General features: G+C 38.5%; 1 protein-coding gene and 1 pseudogene across 12 annotated transcripts in view; one reads left to right on the forward strand and one right to left on the reverse strand.

Moving 5' to 3' along the window:
* Erc1 (ELKS/RAB6-interacting/CAST family member 1) overlaps window positions 1-21,862 on the reverse strand; it is a 360,167-nt gene that overhangs the window by 225,520 nt on the left and 112,785 nt on the right. For all 12 annotated transcript variants that reach the window (XR_005972232.1, XM_041630969.1, XM_041630950.1 and 9 more), the window contains 5 exons: window positions 21,320-21,487; window positions 13,553-13,690; window positions 10,122-10,262; window positions 8,975-9,115; window positions 2,483-2,676 (listed from right to left, as the gene is read on the reverse strand). Coding sequence is in view for 11 of the 12 variants with exons in the window: in XM_041630969.1 (XP_041486903.1) it covers window positions 2,483-2,676; window positions 8,975-9,115; window positions 10,122-10,262; window positions 13,553-13,690; window positions 21,320-21,487 (782 nt within the window). In the remaining variant the exon portion in view is untranslated. The remainder of the gene's footprint in view (window positions 1-2,482; window positions 2,677-8,974; window positions 9,116-10,121; window positions 10,263-13,552; window positions 13,691-21,319; window positions 21,488-21,862) is intronic.
* Window positions 12,752-12,842, forward strand: LOC121443898 (annotated as a pseudogene).

Raw genomic sequence — 21,862 nt, forward strand, 5'->3', positions numbered from 1 at the left:
TGCCACCCTCAGGATGTTGGTCTCACCTTAGGGTGAGACAAGGTAGCCACAGCAGTTCTATGCATCTTGCTCAGACATGCGACTATCCAAGAGAAAGAGGAGACCACCTTTCTTCTTGCTAGTCTTTCTCCAGAGGAAAAAGATTTCCCAGAGCTTCCTGTTCTTTCTCTCAAATCATTGATGTATTACATGCTGATGCATACTTAGTTACCAGAAACAAATACACTAATTTACTAAACAAATCGGGACCATTTCCAGGAGCAGGAATATTGGAACATACACAAGACTGGTGAGATATTAGAAGAAAAGTTAATTTCAACTAACATAGAGCTGTAAACAAAATATAACATAAGGCACAGACAACAAAGCTCCTAGGTATTACAAACTTATAAGTATTTAGTGACTGAAAAGGCAGGCAAAACCAATCCTTCTGAAATCTGAAAAAAATTCCATCTAATTCCTATCATTTCTTTTCTCTATAATTAAACTCCAGAAAAAGTTTATTCATTTTGAATCTACATGGAAATTCATGCCAAGTGTAGAAAATAAAATTTCAGTTATAGGATCTGGTTTCCTTAGGAATGTGGTTATTGTTTCCAAATGTGATGCAAGCTAGAGTTATCTGGAAAGAGGGAACCTCGAATGAAGAATTACCTCCATCAGATCAGCATGTAGACGTGCCTGTGTGACAATTTCTTGATTAATAATGGATATGCAAGACTTCAGCACACTATGAGCCAGTGCCAACCCCACACAGGTGGTCCTGGATTGTATAAAAATGGAAACTGGATGAGCCACTGGAAGCAGTATTCCTCCATGATCGCTGCTTTGATTTCTGCCTCCAGGTTCCTGCTTTAGTGTCAGCACTGGCTTCCCTCAATGATGAACTGAACCATGTAAATACAGAGATAAGTATGTACGCACAAACCTGCTGTGGATGGGAAAATGTTCAAAGATCAAGAAGAACAAAACTGCACACAATCTATATTCTTGGAAGCTCTAGTAATTTTGAAATCTAGATTTAAAGAATTTCATTGAAGGTGCTGGAGTGATGGCTCAGTGGTTAAAAAGAATGGTTGCTCTTCCAGAAGACCCAGGTTAGATTCCCCACACCCACATGATGGCTCAAAATGATTTGTAACTCCAGTTTCAGGGGATCTAATGACCTCTTCTAACCTCCAAGGGCACCAGGCATGCATGTGGTATACAGACATATGTGTAGATAAAACACTCATACAAAAATGAACAAATAAATAATCAAGAACCATAGAATATGCAGAGAGTTAATATCAAACTAAAGAGATGTATAGGCAAGAATGAGATCCTATTATCTGCATTCTTGGTTCACTGAAGGAATCAAAGTCTATGGATATAGAATACAAAAAATAGTAACGTAAATGGAAAATATCAAGACTACTACTAACTCTCAAAATTTAAATCTTAGTGAACAATTTAAAGATGATCTCTGATACTTTCTAGCTTTGAAGAAAATGAAAATAAATTATTCCTAAAACAAGTTTCTAAAGATGTATGTGAATTAGTGACTTCATCTGGTCACTGTCAATCTTTGGGGGTGTCCAAAAGAATATGGTGACTTTGAACTTCTACTGGAAAAGGTGTTTATGTGTATTGTGAGATTATATTAAATAGACCATTGAAATGAAGATGGTAATAATAGATTATACACTTGATCTTCAATATAAAAGATGAAATATACTCCAATACAGTTATCTTTCAAATAAAACCCACTGTGAAGATTTCAAACTTTGAACCTGATAGGAATCACCTATGAGTCTCTTACGTTATCACCATAATGCCCCTCCTAATTCTCAGGAGTGAACTGATACAATAATTTGCTTTCCAGCACTCTAAATTATTCATTCTATAAACCCCCAGTCCAAAAGAGCAACAGTTCAGAAGCAGAGCTCTAAGCCTAGGGTAAAATACCAACTTCTTAGACTTGAGGATCATTCACTCATTATACAGAACAATGATAAAACCAAGGATCTCATTGCACTCTCTTAAATAGCTAGGAGAAAAAGCCCTTAATCAATGAATATCTTCTCTTGTCGGTGATGTTCAAGTAATAGTTTCTCACTTTTTCCCTTTTATGTCATCTTTTTGGCACTGTAACAAAAAATGTACACTGACTTATTTTTTTTTATTTTTTTTTTATTTTTTTTCGAGACAGGGTTTCTCTGTAGCTTTGGTGCCTGTCCCAGAACTAGCTCTTGTAGACCAGGCTGGCCTCCAACTCACAGAGATCCGCCTGCCTCTGCCTCCCGAGTGCTGGGATTAAAGGCATGCGCCACCATCGCCCGGCTTGTACACTGACTTAGAAAAAGTTAATAAAGTAGTAAAAAGCACTGAATAACCTAATCCAGAGGTAGATAATATTGAAAACAGCATCTCATGAAAAGTTGTAAAAACACATTTTAATTTTTCTGCCCCAGTGATTCCCACTTAGCTTTCTTTCTCTTACCTTTCTAACTCAGCTATCTTCTTATCTTTGTCATTCTTCTCATTTTCTACTTCTTTCAAGATTTCCAAGAGGCGATCAACTTCAGTCTGGGCCTTACTAGATTCATCTTTGTACCTGGTAATCTCTCTCTCCAATTGCTGTATTCGGTCATTCATCTCTGGACTGGCTCTGGCTTCCAGTGTTGCTTCATGTGCCTACCCAAAAATTAAATTAAAAAATTAAAAATTTTAAAGTCTAGCCAATACAGGTACAGTGGCAGTAAGCAAACCATGCCCAAAGAATGAGTTATATTTCAATGTAAATAGTGTTAATGGCTAATCTTCAATTTCTAAAGCTTTTCTCTAATAAAGGATTACATGGGGAAAAGATTAATAATTAATGGGTAGGAATTATTTTAGTTTACAAATGGATTTCTTATTTAAAAAAACTATTTCATCTTGGAACACTTATTATGAGGTCAAAATTCATCATAACCCAACTGACACTTTGATTGAGATTAATGAAAACTATATTGGAGGGCCATAAATTCTGATCTTTGTATTCTTACATCAATGCTGAGACTCATTTCTTTAGGCCTAACCTAATTTCCTTCTCCTATATGTGGCTTTGCCAAATGTATGACTCATATGGCCTACAGCTACAAACAAATGCTTTGCAAATGAAACTGGGTTAAGAAAATAGCTACTCTGAGCTGGGCATAATCCCAGCACTTGGGAAGCAGAGGCAGGTGGATCTCTGTGAGATCCAGGACAGCCTAGACTACATAGTGAGTTCTAGAAAAGCCAGAATTACACAGTGAGTCTTGGAAACAACCAAGAAAGAGGGAGGGAAGAAAGGAAGGAAGAAAGGAGGGAGGGAGGGAGGGAGGGAGGGAGGAAGAAAGAACAGTTTCTCTCAAGTATATTTCGCTAAAATTCAGAATTTTACAAGATAGCCTGGGATTGACAAATGAAGTTAGAAAGCAAGGCCCACTCTTAAAACTAAGAAAAAGTATATTCTGTTGTAAAAGACATCTAATAAAGTCAATATATTTTAAAGTACTGCAAATTACAAAATTACAAATTAGTTTTCAAATTACTCATTGTATTAATGTTCTTATTATTTTAACAGAATAGCTGAGAAAAGAAATTTAAGGGAAGACAGGATTGTTTGGGCTCATGGTTTAAGGGTATAGACTATCAAGGAGAAGGAGTAGCTGCTTGGGCTCCATCCATGGTTGTAGGAGCTGGAAGTACACGGCATGATCTGTGGCATGCTGGGGACAGAGGGGAAGCAGAGAGCTCAGTTACAAGTAGAACCTGGCTAAGACCTAAAAACCTAAGGGTTTCAGTGACCTTCTTCTGCCATCCAGACTTCACGTCTAAAAGGTTCTGTAACTGCCAAAACAGTACCACCAACTGAGGACCAAGTTTCAAAAGGCTCTCAGCAAACCAAAATATTCCTTCTCACTAATTTCTAAAGCCATGTGTATATAATGAATGTACTTAATAAGAAGATAAAGACTAAGACATCACATTTTTTATCCAATAAGTAGAAAATATATTACATCTTCAAAATATTTCAAAAATAGTAGAGGAAAATAAATTCTTCAGAAAATATTTTAGGAAAACACGACACAAAGTAGCATAAGTAAATGAGAAAAGTTTGTGTAAATTAAGTTAAATCTTTCATGAAAGTATTATCTACATTTTCAGAGTGAATATGTCACCAAGTTCATTTGTTTAAGGTTCCATTCCCAGCAGGGGGGGGATTTTAATCTCTTCAACACCTACTAACCTAACTAACTTAGGAAACAACTACGCCAGCTTGAAGAATAAATAGACACCATTGTTTTTCAACTCTCTGAATTAGCTCTTCTTTTTTTTTTTTTTTTTTTTTTTTTTTTTTTTTTTTTTTGGTTTTTCGAGACAGGGTTTCTCTGTGGCTTTGGAGCCTGTCCTGGAACTAGCTCTGTAGACCAGGCTGGTCTCGAACTCACAGAGATCCGCCTACCTCTGCCTCCCGAGTGCTGGGATTAAAGGCGTGCGCCACCATCGCCCGGCGGAATTAGCTCTTCTTATACGGTTTTGCCAGAGTTGAATGAGGTGGGGTACTCCTGCTGGTCATTCTCGCATGGACAGGAGGGCTATGGAGACTGTTTTACTACAGTGTGTCCAACAGCAGGGGGAACAGAAGCTGTTTCACAGAATGCTCACTTTAGGTGAGGTGTAAATAAAAAGCAGGAATGAATAAAGACACCCCACTATCCACACATACACAAAAGAGATAACAGGAAAGAGGAAACAGAAGGAGGTTGGGATGGGGCAACAAAAGACAATAAACAAGTATCAACAACAGCTTATAATCAATGCCATGGAGATAAATCTTGTTACATTTAATTCTAACTATTGTTTATGCTATAAATACTACTGGCCTGGCGTTCACACATGCTAGGTTACAGTCACTGGTTAGTTAAATACTACTTCCATAGAAGGGGTCCTCTATACCCTAGACTCTGTGATTTGCTAAACTTTGCTGGGTATGTGTCTATTTTCGCTACCAGAGACTATTAATTCACTGAAGACAGTGGATAGTTCTATATTGTCTACCACCACATCCTCAGCACCCACTCTGTTAACCGACACAGGCCAGAAAAACGCTTAACAAATGAAATTGTATAACGTCTTCAGGATAATTTCTATTTGCTTTAAAACAGCCAAGAGGTATGTGAGATAACTCAGCAGTTAGGAGCTCTTGCTGCTCTTCCAGGGAACCCAATCCCCATCTCTTGGCCCCTGTAAGCACCCACATCCACATGTACTAACACACAAATATACACATTAAAAACAATAATAAATCTTCTTAAAAAGTTTTTAATCATGTGCATGTGTGCCTGTTAGTACATGTGAATGCAGGTGCCGATGGAGGCCAGTGGTTTTGGATCCCCTGGAACTGCAATTACAGGTAGCTGGGAGCTGCCTAATGTGGATGTTGGGAATCAAACCTAGGTCCACTAAAAGCGCAATACATGCTCTTAACCACTGAGCTATCTCTCCTAATAATAAACCTTTAAAATATATTTTTAAAGTAAAATAAAATAAATCAGTCCACAAGAGTGAAGGTATGAAAAGAAGAATGACTGGGGACAAGGAGGAAAATGACCAGTAGCTAAATAGAAGTTCAAGGTTAAACATAACTCAGGAGTCAATGATCCAGAATAAAGAATCACTGAGAAGAAAGTCAATCTGCTACAAGGATGTAAAAAGTAAAAAAAAAATTATCAACCTTTTCTTAATATCATAACAAATTTTATATCAGAGACACTTATATCTAAACTCTGTTGAGATCATTTATACTTTTTTGTTGTTTGTTTGTTTCCCAAGACAGGATTTCTCTGTCATAACTGTGCTGGAACTAGCTCTGTAGACCAGGCTGGCCTCGAACACACTGAGATCCGCCTGCCTCTGCCTCCCAAGTGCTGGGATTAAAAGCATGCACCAATACTGCCTGCCATTTACACTTTAAAATGAAATTTCAAGAAATATTAAATCACCTTAAAGACTTTTACAACTTTATAAAACTAATATAAACTCAAAAAGAAATTTGCCAAGTCAGTGTTACAAACATTTATTTAAAACAGTTTTACATCTGAGCATGGTAGCATATATTCTAGCACTTGAGAGGCTAGAGGTGGAACTTTGTGAGTTTCAATCCAGCCTGATCTACATAGCAAATTGCAGGACAATGAGCTATATAGTAGGAATACATGTCAAAATAAATGAATTAATTAATTAACTTGGCAAATAGAGTAAAATATTTAATTCAAGATGTAAACCTCAAGCATGGAAGCATGCGTCTATAAATCCCAACACTCTGAAGGTACAGGTACAAAAACAAGTTACTGACAAGAAAAAAGATATAGAGACCCTCCCTGTCTCAATAAATAAAACAACAAAAGAAATAAACACACAAAAAAAAACTGTGAACAGAAGAGAAATCATCCCTTCATGATAAAAACTTTCTTGATAGACTATGCATGGGAAGCACCTACCTCAACGTAGTAAGAGCTACATGATCCTACATGCAGAGGAACTCAAAACATTCTCACTAAAATCAGGAATAAGACAAGGGTATCTGTGTTACAATTCAGCATAGTACTTAGTCCTACACATAGCAAAAAGACAAATGAAAGAAATAACCGAAACTGAGCTGGAAGTGACCTCTTCGCTAGCCAACTTTCTGTTTTGTGTTTTGTGTTCTCTGTGTGTGTGTGTGTGTGTGTGTGTGTGTGTGTGTGTGTGTGTGTGGTTTTTCGAGACAGGGTTTCTCTGTAGCTTTGAAGGCTGTTCTGGAACTAGCTCTTGTAGACCAGGCTGGCTTTGAACTCACAGAGATCCGCCTGCCTCTGCCTCCCGAGTGCTGGGATTAAAGGCGTGTGCCACCACCGCCCTGCGCTAGCCAACTTTCGTAGTACAGAGAGTTCACTGCAGGCTACTAAGTGATAAAAGGCAGCAATGGTCTTACCCAGCCGAGAACCCTATTAACTACAATACCAACTGGCCAGGCAATTATGTGCCTCCTTGGTGCAATGGTGGCACTATTGATATGGGGGAAACCAAGCACTCTCTGGTAAATTTTAAAGCCCACTCCACAAACTGAGTTTCATGCCTGATCCTATAAATATAGTTAAAGAACCCAGAGTTAAGAAGGTCTTAGATCCAAGGGGTAACTTTATACTCTTGGTTAGCTAAATTGACATAATGCCAAGTTGCCTTCTAAATACCTCTAATTATACCCACATATAAATACTACTTGTCTTTTTTCTTTCTTCTTTTTTTTTTCTCCTGGGTTTTGGAGACAGGGTGGCTTTGAACAACTGTCTTAATCAGAAAAACTTCTCTTTGGAATGAAAGGTGGCAAAATGCAAAAGATTCATGGTTGATCGAGATATTTAAAAAAAAAAAGTTATGGCTGAGTGCTCAGCCCTCAACAAGACTCTCATATTACCCCCTCTCAGGATCAGGTGAAGAGAAGGTGAAAAGAATGTAAGGACTGGGATATGTGGAGAAAACTATAAGATGCTTTCTTGTGGGCATGATATAGTCAATGTAATCATGAACTCATGTAGCAGTGGCTGCCAGCAGTGGGCCTCCATGAGATTAGCCTGCTGTCAAGTCAATCATAGATTGTGGAGGTGTCTCTGTGACCTTGCCCTAGCCTGGTTAACTTATGATCCAGAGGAGTGGCAAACATTCTGATCAGCACTGACGAGCTCAACATGTTCCAGTGAACAATACAAACCATGGTCACATAGCCTGGCGTGCTGGTTTGTTGACACAAGTTAGAATCATCTGGGAAGAATGAATCTCAGTTGAGAAACTGCCTCCATGAGACTGCCTATAGTCTATGAAGTGTTTTCTTAGTTATTGATGTGGCAGAGTTCAGTCCATGTGGGCAATGTCACCATGTGGGCAGATGGTTCTTGGTTGCATAGTAAGCCATGCTTCGATGGCTTCTTTCTCAGTTACTGCCTCAGTTCTTGCCCTCATTTACCTTCATGATAAGCGATATAAAATAAACCCTTTCCTCTTTAGGTTGCTTATGGTCAAGGTGTTTTTAGCTTTAAACTCAGTGTGTTAAAACAAAACAAAAACATGCTTGTGAGAAAAGGACTCAGGGCAATTATGTAAAAGGAATGAAAAGGAGAAAGAATGTGATAGTAATCAACATGTACAATATATTCTATGAAATTGTCAAGCTAAACAGAAAGAAAATACACAGTTTAAGCACAGACTTGAAAGAAGATCCTAGTGAAAGGCCAGGATGTTAATGTGCTACCAAAATTCTAGACTAAACTGGGATCGTTAGAAGCTACAGTGGTGGTAAAAGCGAAAGAAAAGGAAGCAGCCCTGGATAAGCAAAGGGCAGTCTGCAGGAACCTTCTAGAACCTGTCTCTCGGGAATGAAAGTCTTCCTCTTCCCAAACTCATGTGCTGAAGGCTTGACTTGCCAATGCGATGTTCAGAACTGGGGTGACTGGGAAGTGAGTGGGTAAATCAGGAGAGCACTGACCTAATCTGTGGTTCAATCATAGAACCAAAATGTGATGGCATTGCGGAGAGGCTGACACTCAGGATCTCAGTACAGGAAGTAGCTCACTAGTGCCATGAGCTTAAAGGAACACTTTGTCCTTGCTCCTATCTGCTTTTCTGGTGGGCATGATGCTCTGTCCCACTAAAGACTAAAAGCGATGGAATCATCCAACCATGGACTGTAACCGCTCAAACTGTAAATCCAAATAAATCTTTTCTACTTTAATGTGTATCTTTGGTGTATCACAGCTACAAAACCAAACACATCACTAACCCACTAAGAAAAATGAAAATAACTGTACAATCTGTAGTGTCACTATGATCCTCAGCGGACAAGAGAGAGGGAGGAGGGAAGAAGGAAGGATTCAGAGCTATCTACAGTGTTCTTATGCAAACAAAGTGAGAATGGGAGCTCCTCAACCTTCTTCAGCTGTGACTCCATTTTCAGGCACTCTTCCTTCTTCTGTTCAAGAGCAATTTCAAGGGTCTTGAGTCGTGAGTCCTTTTTCAGTCCTGAGGAAGCCAGGGAAGAAGCATGCTCTTTGAGATCCAAGAGAGAGGCCTAAAAGCATCAAGACATGTTTAGATGAATACTGTGAAATAAAATGTATATTTAATTTTTCAAATTGTTAGTCATAGCATCTGAAAGTTCCCATTTCAAGAACATTCATGAACTATAAAAACGTATTATCTTTAGCTTCCAGACGTTAACTGAAATAAGGTTGATCCTCAGGACTAAATGGACAGTGACATAAAGAGTCCTAGAAATGACTGGGGTGCAGCTCCAGTAAAAAGCATGCCTGGCATGCATCAAGTTCTAGGTTCAATTTTCAGCACCACGTAAACCAGGCATGGAACACACTTGTAATTCCAGCACTCAGGAGGTGAAGGCAAGAGGATCAGAAGTGGAAGGCCAGCCTGAGATAGAGGAGGCCCTGTCGCAAAATAAAACAAGAGCTCTAACTTAATGTACTTATTTTCACAAAATAAAAGAGACTGAGCTTTGAGAACCTAAGTAACCAAACTTAGTAACTAAGTAATTTGAATGGGGATTTTTCCCCCCTCTTTCAGCAGGAAATTCTTGTAGAAACTTACTTCTGGAAATTTTCCTAAAGTTAAGAGACAAATCTGCTGGATTACTCATCACACAGCATTCAACTGTTTAGCTATTTAAATTATACTAACAGGATTATTCAAAAATAAGATCAAAATCATGAAGTCACATAAGTTATAGGTGATTGTGTTTCTAATAACGGTTATAATTAGATTTCTTCCTTTGTTACTTGTATTGTTAGAAGTGTCTCTCATTATAAAACATGGCTGCAGTTACTCTAGGATACGCAGCTTTGGTATCACATAAGAAATCAACTCTTAAAACAGAGAACAGGGTCGTAACGGACGAAGAAGTGATAAGCAGTCTACTGTAGCACTCACAGCTTCCTAGGCAACTAGAAAGCCCTCCACAAAATACTAAGAATCTTTCTTGCTTGTCTGCACTGTGCAGACACCGCAGATACACAGAAAGCGATGACTAAGCAAACTGAGTAACTCCATTTGGTAATCCTAACCTCCTTCTCGGAGAGGTCTCCTTGCAACAGGCTGACTTTTTCTTTCAAGTCTTTAAGATCTTTCTTGTAGGTATCAATCTCTTCTTGCTTCTCTCGCTCATCTCTGTCCCGCTGCTCCTTTAAGCGTTCAATTGTTCGTTCCTAAAAAGAAAGCACACCAAGTCATGAGGAAACTACCATTTGTACCTACATCCGGTAGCATACTCTGCTTCCTCTGACCAAAGTCAATTCTTCTACCATCTACTAAAAAGGCAATGGTAAGCTCTTCAAGAATTTATATAGTGTATATTGCATGTGTTTTAATAAATAAAGCTTGTCTGAAGATCAGAGGGCGAAGCAGCCATACTAGGCAGCCATACAGGCCAGGGAGTGGTAGCACACACCTTTAATTCCAGGACTAGGAAGACAGAGGCAAAAAGGCTCTGTGAGTTCAATGCAGCTGAGGGCTACACAAGACTGAATCAATCTACAAAAGAAACAGAGCTCACACAAAGGTGACCCCAGCGCTTGGGAACCCACTCCTTTAATCGCAGCACTGGGGAGGTGGAGACAGGAGCCATAAGGCTGGGCAGGGAAAAAAAATATAAAGGGGAAGAGACAGAACTCAGTGGAGTGCAGAGTTTGAGGAAACCGGATCTTGACATTCTGTATGAAGATTTGGTAGAGGGAAAAGGTCTCTCTAGTGGTGGCTGCTTTGCTTCTATGATTTTCAGGTTGAACCCCAATATCTGTCTCTGGGTTTTTATTGTTTGTACTATAAATTAACTTTTCAAATAACTAATTTCTCCTTTTGTAACCAATAAATGTCCAACTTTGCTTATTTTTAAATTCCAAGAGTAGTTTCCTATATCACTTCAAATATTATTAGATATCACTAAAGTATTCTCTTGAATCACTAAAGTACTCTCTTGAAATATTGCCATTTAAATTAAATTTTCAAGTCACAAAAATTTATGTGTATGCCCTTAGGACAATAAGTAACATATTTCTTCACTATAATGGTACTGACACACTACCTACACAGCCATAGAAATTACTCATAACTCATATATCAAAAGGAGGGAGGGGAGCTACAATACAATAATCTAACATAAAGGAGGACAAAGATGAGGTAGAAAAATTTAAACTTATTCTTCCAGGTGTTCAGAAAGCATGAAGGCTAAAGGAATTTATTATATTTCTGGGTAGTATTTCTAAACATACTCACAGAATACATAATCATTCTGGCAACAGATCAAAGTATTCTGAGTCCAAAGGACCTAAGGAATGTTGTGTTATGCCTCTGAAAAGAATCCAGTTAAATATCCCAAGGAAAGTACAGCATGATGGGATAACCCTTTAATTCCAACCCTGGGAACTGGAAATAAGAGGATCAAGAGCTAAAGACCACCCTGAGTGTTAAGGACTATTCTTGATTATCAAATAGACTACATCTAGAATTAACTAAAACCCAAATGGCTGGGCACATATTTTCTTAATTAAATAATTTGAAGTGTAAGGACCCAGTTCTAATCCAGATCTTTGAGGTGGGACACCATTAATTCAGCTCTTTTGAATTAATCTGGGGCACACACCTTCTGCTAGTAGCCTATGTAAAGGACATGGAAGGAAGCTAGCTCTCCCTCTGCCTGCTTGCTTCCACTCTCATTAGCAAGACTATTTATTCTACACTATTCTATTCTGGCATTTACTGAAGACCAGCTGTGACATCTAGAATTAACTAACAACTACTGGATTCTTGGACCTTCCATTGATAGACAGTCATTGTTGGCAGACCTGGATCACAGCCTGCAAGTAATTCCAGTAAATTCCCATTAGATGGATGGATGATAGATTCAGTCTATAAGTTTGTTCCTCTAAAGAACCCTGACTAATACACTGAGCTATATTGTGAGCCTGAGGCCAGCACATGAGACATATAGCATGAATAATAAAAACACAGAGACAGATATTGGGGTTCAAGTTGAAGATCAGAGAAGCAGACCAGTAAGTCACTAGAGAGACCTTTTCCCTCTACCAATGCTCACACCGAAAGGATGATCCTCAGACTGCCTAGACAGCACTGTCTCCACCAAACCTCAGACTCCACATTCCAGTGAGTTCCTGTCTCTTTTCTTTTATATTCCTCTCTCCAACCAGCCGTATTGCTTCTGTCTCCACCTGCCTATTGATAAGATTAAAAGTGACTCCCAAACACTGGGATTAAAGGGGTCAGTCACCACCACCTGGATCTGTTTCAGGATCAATCTTGTATAGCCCAGGATGGCCTTAAACTCACACAGGTCTGTCTGCCTCTGTCTCCTGGGATTAAAGGTGTGTGCCACCACTGCCTGGTCTCTAGTAGCTTAGCTTTGCACTCTGATCTTCAGACAAGCTTTATTTATTAAAATACAAATAAAATATCACTATAGAAACCTCTATCACAAAACAAGTCACCTTCCAAAAACAAAAACAAACAAATAAAAGAACAATAAAAAACAAAATCACCATAAGGAGATTCTCTAAAATATCTTCTAGGATGGTACAGACCACTTATTCATTTAACCATTCTTTTAAATCATAAAGGTAAAATAAAGTAATAAAAGTCAAGGGGCTAGAGAAATTGATTCAGTGACTAAGAGTATTGACTGGTGCTCACTTAGGCAGCACATATACTAAAACTAGAATAATACAAAGATTAGTATGGCCCCTGTGCAAAGATGACAATAAAAAGAAGGGAGGGAGGGAGGGAGGGAAAAAAGGAGGGAGGGAGGGAGAGAGAAAGAACGAAAGAACGAAAGAACGAAAGAACGAAAGAAAGGTGGGTGGGCAGGTGGGCACTGACTGCTCTTCCAGAGGACTCAGATTCAACTCTTAGCACCCACATGGCAGCTACAATACCAGGAAATCCAATACCCTCTTCTGGTCTCTAGGGACTTCTGGGGACACAAGGTATATGTGATACACAGACATAGATGTCAACAAAACATCTATACACATAAAAATAAATAAAATTAAAAATCATTTTAGGAGTATGCCAAGACTAGAAAAGTAGTAAGGGTGTAATATTCATGAATAAAAGCCATGAAAATGCCATGGGATGGTTAGGTAACAGGAGAGCTAGTCTGGGATAGAATCCTGATAATCAATGTCCCATGTTCTACACATTTTTTTAAGTAATGGATTTCTTTTCGTTCTGAAAGCAGCAAAATAGGGAACATATGCTGATTCTATTGGAAATGTGGTGATAGTCTTTGGTGTACAACCAATCTTTCCGAGTAGTTGGTGCTAGCATCTAACAGTAACTAGAGTGTCTTTCCACTTTCCACTCTGCACATCAGCAGCCAAGAACTGTTTCCATGAAAAGATTTCTTCTGTGTTTGTAGCCAAAGTTTTAGAATAATGAGAAAGCAGAACACAAAGGTCTGGGAAGGGTCAATCCAATCACTCACTTTCTCTGCAAGAGCCTCCTCCAAGGTCGTTAGCGCTGTGTCTGTGTTGGTGGTGTCCGCCTGCAGAGACTTGACTCGCTCTTTCAAACTGCTCATCTGCTTTTCTTTATCTCTCAGTTGTTCCTGGAGATTTTCAATCTGAATAAACACATGCATTTCAGAAAAAAAGTCATTTATGAGGTAGAAGTAGGCCCAATAACAATTATTTAAATCATAAACAAATTGTGGTGTGTGTCTGTGTGTGTGTGTGTGTGTGTGAGAGAGAGAGAGAGAGAGAGAGAGAATTTGTTTTAAAATTATATACTAAACACTTACTGTAGTGATATTTCATCTGTATTTTAATAAATAAAGCTAGTCTCAAATTCAGATTGCAAAGCTAAACCACTAGAGGCCAGCACACACCTATAATCCCAGGACTCAGGAGACAGACGCAGGCGAATCTCTGTGAGTTCAAGGCTATCCTAGGCTATATAAGATTATAAACTCGATCCAGAAATAGATCCAGGTGGTGGTGGATGACCCCTTTAATCCCAGTGTTTGGGAATCACACATCTTTAATCCTAGCACTAGGGAGGGGGAGACAGGAGCAATACGGCTGGGCAGGGAAAAAAATATAACAGGGAAGAGACAGGAACTCAACTAGAGTGTGAAGTCTGAGGATTTACGGAGACAGGATCTTGTACACTGGTCTTAATGGATTTGGTAGAGATAAAAGGTCTCTTTGGTGGCTGGCTGCTTTGCTTTTCTGATTTTCAGGTTGGACCCCAATAGCTGTCTCTGGTTTTTATTATTCATGCTACACCTTACAACAGTCAAAGTTTTGCACCACCACAGAGAAAAGATAAGTATCCTAAGAACATATATACAAATACGCAAATCCTTGCCGGGTGGTAGCAACGCATGCTTTTAATCCTACCACTCAGAAGGTAAAGGCAGTCGGATCTCTGTGAGTTCAAGACCAGCCTGGTCTACAAGAACTAGTTCTAGGATAGGCTCCAAAGCTACAAAGAAACCCTGGCTCTCAAAAAAAAAAAAAAAAAAACCGCAAAAACAAATAAGCAAATCCTTAACAAAAGAAGACAAAATTGTCTTATGAGATGGAAAGTCCCAATGTGAAGACAGTATTGCGGAAGGACTGCAATTAGTCCACATGAAATAGGATTACTTTTTTTTGGGTCTAGTAAAAAGCTAACTGTCCAATAGCTAAACAGGAGAGGGATAGGCAGAGCTGCTAGGCAGAGAGAAGAAAGAGGAGGAGAAATCCAGGCTCAAGAAAAAAGAAAGGAACAAGAAGGGAGAGGAGGGCACAAGGGAGACGCCCGGGGCAAGAAGCCGGGCAGTCATCAGCTAGCCAGACACAAACAGAGCAAGAAAATAAGAAAAGGTTATTTAAAAAAAAGCCAGTATACACTGACCAGGAGGGGACAGAGAGGAGCTAGAGGAGGATACAAAGATGGGTAGACGTGATCCATTAACTGGGAGTTTTTATTAGTATGGTGTTATTAGAATCTTTTCCATGACTTTAGAAATAAAAAGATGCTATATCACAAAATTTTACTCATGCAGAAATTTGCTGGGATTTTACTATAACAGAGTATACATACAAAAAAATTTTAGGTTGGGGGGGTTCTTTTATTTTTATGAAACATGTTTTCTCTGCTGTGGAATAATCCTTCTGTAAACTGTGAAACTGTGTTGCTCTTATTGTTAATAAAAAGTTGATTGGCCAATAGCTAGGCAGGATTTTCGGGGCAAAGAATGCTAGGAAGAAGAAGGGCAGAGTCTGAGGAGCCTCAAGAGATACAGGGAATAGGAGCTGACTTGCCATACTGAGAAAAAGTATGAAGCCATGGGCAGAGTGTAGATAAGAAACATGGGTTAGTTTAAAATGTAAGACATAGTAACAAGTCTGAGCTCTCAGCCAAGTGTTTGTAATTAATAATAAACCTCTGAATGGTTATTTGGGAGCAGATACTCAGACACAGAGAAACCATCTACATTTCTCTGTGTAGCCTTGGCTGTCCTGGAATTCACTCTGTAAACCAGGCTGGCCTCAAACTTACAGAGATCTGCTTGCCTCTGCCTCCCAAGTGCTGGGAATAAAAGTGTGCGCCACCACCAGCCAAGATGGCAGTTTTTATTGACAGGCATGCAGACTACAGAACTGACAAGGACAGAAGTCTATCACTTTTGCATGATTTCACTTTCTGCTTTGTACATCTAGTTTACTATATGAAATCATGAGGTCAAAGTCAGTCTGGGTTGTATTTCAAGAGAGTGCCTAAAAACACAAACACTGTGGACACACTGTTCCAAGTGGTAAGATTAACTCTCATCCCTCTGTCTAGCATTCCCACACTGTAGACAGTATCTGGACAAACTGCTGTAGAAGGTGGGCCATTTTATAATCCCAAGGACTTTTTTTTACATTTAATTTATTTAAGTAGGTCTGTTAGTACACTTATGCCTCCGTGTGTTTAGACAGAACAGAGGAGAACTTGCTAGAGTCGGTTCTTTCCTTCCACCATGTGAATTCCAGAGATCCGACTCAGGTTGTCATTTTGTGGCTTTTTATGTACTCTCTACTTGTTGCAAACAAAACCAGTGAGTACCTATTTAAGCATGCATCGAATTTCTGCATGAGTAGAATTCTGCAATGATCAAACGAACTGAAGCTTATTTTAAAGAGAAAATCTAACATGGGTGAACTAAAATAGAAATATTTTAAATTAGTTACTCTAGGTAGATTAATTCCTTAAAACAACCTCTCTACTCATCACATTGAGTTGGAAATAAAATATTGTATTATATATACAAGGCTGCCTTCGCCTTACCTGATTTTATAGTGATAAAAACTGATGCCAGAGGAAAGGTAAAACTAAATGCAATAGTACATGAAGAACATCAAATCTACATACCAACTATAGACTGCCACAAATTTACCAGCATCTTTTATTCTAGTTATTATCAGCATTGTACAGTTGTCAGGAACCAACACATCTGACTGAGTGGGCATAAATCCACATAAGTCCAGTCAGCTAGAACTCAGTACTTTGCCTTCAAAGCCTTAATCCCTACCAAGAAGAGAATTTCTCTACCAAAGAAATCTCACAGCGCTTCCTATAATCACCTGGAGCACCTGAGCAACTGCTTTAACAATACCTCCACAAGCTGTTTTAAACAGAATTAAATTATTATGATGAAGCCAATCAATCAGAAAGGCCCTGGACTTCATTTTCTGCAAATACTTTCCAATATCAACTGGAGAGGGGGAGAAGATCAACACAATCTTAAGATACTTAAACATAGTTTTAAACTCAATTTGCAGCATATGTGGTGAGACAAACCAACAATCCCAGCACTCAGGAGGCAGAAACAAGCAGACTGCCATGAGTCTGAGACTCAGTTTCCAAATGAGTACATACTGCTATGGTTTTCCCTGCACATACAACCATGATATAGTGTAATCTTTTAGTTGGGCATATAAAAATAATAATAATGAAAATTAAACAGAATATTACAATATACTATAATAAAACCTACAGCATATTACTTTTGTGCTTTGGGGGTCATCAGGAAGTAAATAAGGGTTAATTCAACACAATACTACAACATCACAAGTGATGTGAGAAACAGTTATCTGGCAATAGCTACCGGCCTCGTAAATGACCAATAGGCAGCAGTATTCACAGTACAAATACACTAGACAAATGGATAATTCAAGTCCTCTGTAAGACAAAATGGGACAAATAAAACTTTACCAAACTCTTGAGAATGGTTCATAATTATAAATTTATAAGTTTTTAGAATTTTCCATTCATATTTTCAGATCATAGTTACCTTCAGAAAACTAAAACTAAAAAGGAAAAAGGTGAGGGGAAGGCATTACTGTGTATCAGAAGTATATGTATGACCCTTACAAAACTACAACCCAGATATATTTTAATTGTAAGGAAAGGAATTTCCTAACGGATTTATTCATTGTATAGAACACTGCATTCTAAGACCTTTTACATAATGAACTGGATAAAAAGAAGCAAAACGTGGTGAGACCAAAATCGCAGCCTGTCAAGATCTGTTAAGAAGCAATTACGGAAAGAGTTGAAATTCTTTTTACACTCTGTTGGCACAGGTTAAAATTTTGCACAGCTGGGGCTGGAGAGACTCAGTAATTAAGTGTACTGGCTGATCTTCTCCAAGACCCAGATTCCCAGCACCCACATGGTGACTCACAACTGCCTGTAACTCCAGTTCCAGGAAATATGATGCCCTCTTCTGGCCTCAGCAGTCACCAGGTATGCATGTAATATGTAGACATACAGGCAGTCAAAACATTTACATATACAAAATAATAGAAATATTTTTTGAAAACTTGCACAGCTTAATGTACTCAAATTGCTAAAAGACTAAGCCTGAGGCAATAGCAATGGTGTGACTGCATTTATGACCTCAGGGCCTAGCATGTGTGTGAACCAATGCTTTCCGTTTTCTAGTTACACGATCTAAAGAGAAGTCTGTTGAAAGTCACACCGTAAACCCTAGAGATCTGTTATTGCCTCCTGTATTCTCTGAGCACAGGGTTACACAAATGTATACAGATATGAATAGTACTAAGAACTGGAAGACTGAGGGGCAGTGCAGCCCAGGAGAACAGGACACCTCAGTCAATGGTCTAACCACCTGGCTATTACCACAGCCACCACTGTGTCAAAGTACCAATTACTTCCTGGGATACCTTCCCAGAGAACTCAAATACCAAAGAACAGGGCGACAATGGAAACCACTGCCCATTGTCCTTGCTCATAGAATAATGTGTTAATTGAGAAGCAACGTGGGTTAAGTATTACACAGAAAATATCTCTGCAGAGATGCCTAAATTCTTCCTAGAAAGTTAAATTACAGTAGCCCTCTGTAGACAAGTTTCTTACATTTTTTACTGAAAATGTTGAGGGTTAAAAGAAAGGACACTGAATTCTATTTCTTTCCTAAAAATATTTTAACAGGACAATAAAGATGGCTGCATTCACTGAAGTCTAATTCATTAAGTGAGAATTGGTTATAATTTTCTCACAGGCCAGGTAATTTCTGAGTCTATATTATTCACAAGTAAAGGAATTTTTGGAGAATATAAGAGGCTGTCAAGGCAGCTCAGTGCATAGGGGCAAGTGCCCTTTAAGTACCCTTTAAAATCAGAGCTCAATCCCTGGAATCCTCATAGTGGAAGGGAAAACCAACTCTCAAAAGTTGTTTACAGAAAGGTTAAACAACAGGATGTTCTAAGAGGAGGTGACACACTTCGTCCTCCAGGAAAACTAGTTAAAACAGAAAGCGAACAAATCAAAGCAGCTTCAGACAGGCCCTGAAACTGAGCAGAACCCAACGTTATATATGAATCAGGACTGCTGGGGAAAGACTGAGAAAAGCTGAGGTGTTTAGAAGAGGCTCAGACAAAGTAGCGTGGAAGAAGCAGATCAGCCAAAGAGGCCAGAAGAAACAAAGACAAGCACAGCTGCTGGAAGAAGCTCAGACCAACTGAACATAAGGAAGAGACACCCTCCAACTGTTGAGCCCCTGCAGGTTGCATACTGTGCTCCAGGTTTCTAACTTTCATGAACTCCCACTGTGATGGGGTAGGCTTTTAGTGATGCGGCTGTGTTTGAGTCATTTCTACTCCTGAAAATTATCCCTCACCCACATTATTGCAGTAAAACTCTTGCATTTACCCCAGTAAAATTCATTAGTTCACCCAGGTGGACTTTGGTCCTATCGAGACTCTAGCCTATCATCAGTTCCCTCTCTGAGGTGAGCAGACGTTTGTTCAAGTTTTCCAAGGATAGTGTCACACAACAATGATGACAGATACAGACCCTAAATTTCAAATGAGGAAATGGTAACCACAAATAGCTAGTCATCACTAAATTTAAAAAATTATGATGAAAAGAATAGCTATTAATACAAGGCACAAATATGAAAACCTGGAAAAAAAAGCCGCTGAATACAAAGACCAATAAAATAGACGTTCTAAAACGTAAGTTTTGAAATATGTCACAAAACCTATGTTAACAGACATTCGTGCATACAGTCAAAAACCAAACATCTAAAAGTTACAGCAAACTAAATGTGTCCCATTTTTAATTGGGGAAGAAAAAATGCTACAAATCACTAAAAGGTAAATAAACCTATGAACACACACATTGCAGAAATGAAAATAAAAAGACCTTAAATACATAAAATTATATTCCATCTTGTTTATAAGGAAAGAGGTGGAGCCATAATGACAAACTACTTCCTCATTTCCAGGCTGGCAGAAGCAGAGAGACTAATAAAAACCCACTCTAGATGGGTCTTTATGGAAACACTTTCATACTATGCTTGTAGGAAACAGCTGATACTTGGGAAAGTCATCAAAATTATAAATGCCTATCATTTCACCAAGGTATTCTACTTCAAGGAGTCGATCCTAGAAAAGTAATTAACACAAACAGAAGCTAAATACAAACAATTTTTAGTGTAGTATTATATAAAGCAAAAAATGTAGGTATGCCATCAGAATAAACTTTGCTAACAAAGTTGTAAAACATCTTATACATGTTTACATGTATACAATGTATTACAATGATTACACCTTTGGAACACCTATCCTTGGGGTGGAACTTGGAAACATTAACCTTAAAAAAAGGAAAAATAATAGTAAGGAATGGTAAGATTTGCCTCAAAGTGTGTGTGTGTGAGCTCGCACGCGCATGTGTACCCATATTTATCCCTGTATATAGACTACCAGGTGCCAAGAAAAATAACTCAAAAATATAAACAAAATAAGAATATATATTTGCTTCTTTATGTGCAAGCTGTCACTGAAGAATAAAGGAAGTGAGCGGTGTGGGTAGAGAGACATAAAAATCACTACATTTTTAAAACAACAAATTAGTATGCATTAACAAAACAATCAACCAATATTTAGAGTGTTCAAAGTTTTACAATAGCAAAAAGGAAATGAGAACAAGTGAATATAACTGAAAACACAGGACATGATCTTCTTCAAATAAAAAAGCTAAATTGTTGCCAAGGTCAGCAAAGAAAGTTCTTCCTTGGTGACTGTTAGCAAATTAACAATAAACTAGGAAAGTGTCAAACATTTCAAATCTATCATTTCAGCAGAAACAAACCAAAAATGACATGCCTACAGCTACTGCATCAAGGACAGCTTTTATATAAGTTTAAAACTAGAAAAAAAAATAGTAGTTTTATTTTTATTTCAAAATCGGTCCATTTCAAATAATGGCCAAAGAGGTTAGTCAGTCTTCCATACTGCAAGTTACTAACTCAAAAGGAGTGCTACAATCAAGGGACAGAGTAAACCAGCTCAGCTTCCAGGTCTGCCTCGTACGTTATATGCTTATTACAGGCGCAAGCTATACTCTTCAAAATTGTCACCTAAGTAATGAAATGGATTATCTATGTGCTATTCATAGATTTCTATTCCAATTAAAGACAGTAGAGGTAGGTTAGCTAACCAAATATTGTGTCAATTGCTAAAACACTTTTGAGAAACAGGATGAGAAATCCTACTCAAAGATAGTGATACCGCTGATTTCATGAAAGACTGAACTTGTAGAGCAGTTTTATCAATCTACCTCCCGCAACAATGGTTCCGAGTACTCTGCAAATCTAAACAGAAGGAGAGCAGCTCTAGTGGTCGGTTGGCAGAGTGCTCAGAAGAAGGTTATGACACAAGGGGCCACTGTGCAGAGAACACTTGTGCCTTACCTTTTTCTGAAGAACATTGACCTTCCGTTCCTTCACGTCCAGCATGTCCTTCAGGTCGTGTATCTCTCCAGCTTGTGTACCCTTCTCCTCAGCCATATCTTGAATTTGTTTGGTTTTTTTATTTAGCATAGTCTCCTTTTCTTCTAAACGCAATCGAAGAGCATCCACCTGAGAACAGAAGATTTACAAACAATGAACAGAACAGAAGGGAGAGGAATAGTGTTGTGGAATGATCTTTTGTACACTGTAAAGATGTGACACTTGGATTGGTTTAATAAAAAGCTGAACGGCTAATACCTAGGCAGGATTTTCGAGGCAGAAAGGATACTAGAAAGAAGAAAGGCAGTGACACAGAGAGTCACCAGTCAGAGACAGAGGAAGCAGGAAAGTATCATGGGCAGTACAGAGTAAAGATAATAAATCCATGAGGCAGAAAGTAAATTAATAGGGTAATTTAAGTTTTAAGAACTAGTTAGAAACAAGCCTAAGCTATCAGCCAAGCTTTCATAATTAATAATAAGTCTGTGTGCCATTATCTGGGAG

Source organism: Microtus oregoni, unplaced genomic scaffold (genome assembly GCF_018167655.1).
Source record: "Microtus oregoni isolate MIOR12 unplaced genomic scaffold, Mior012 000002F_ref0000024, whole genome shotgun sequence".
Classification (NCBI taxonomy): domain Eukaryota; kingdom Metazoa; phylum Chordata; class Mammalia; order Rodentia; family Cricetidae; genus Microtus; species Microtus oregoni.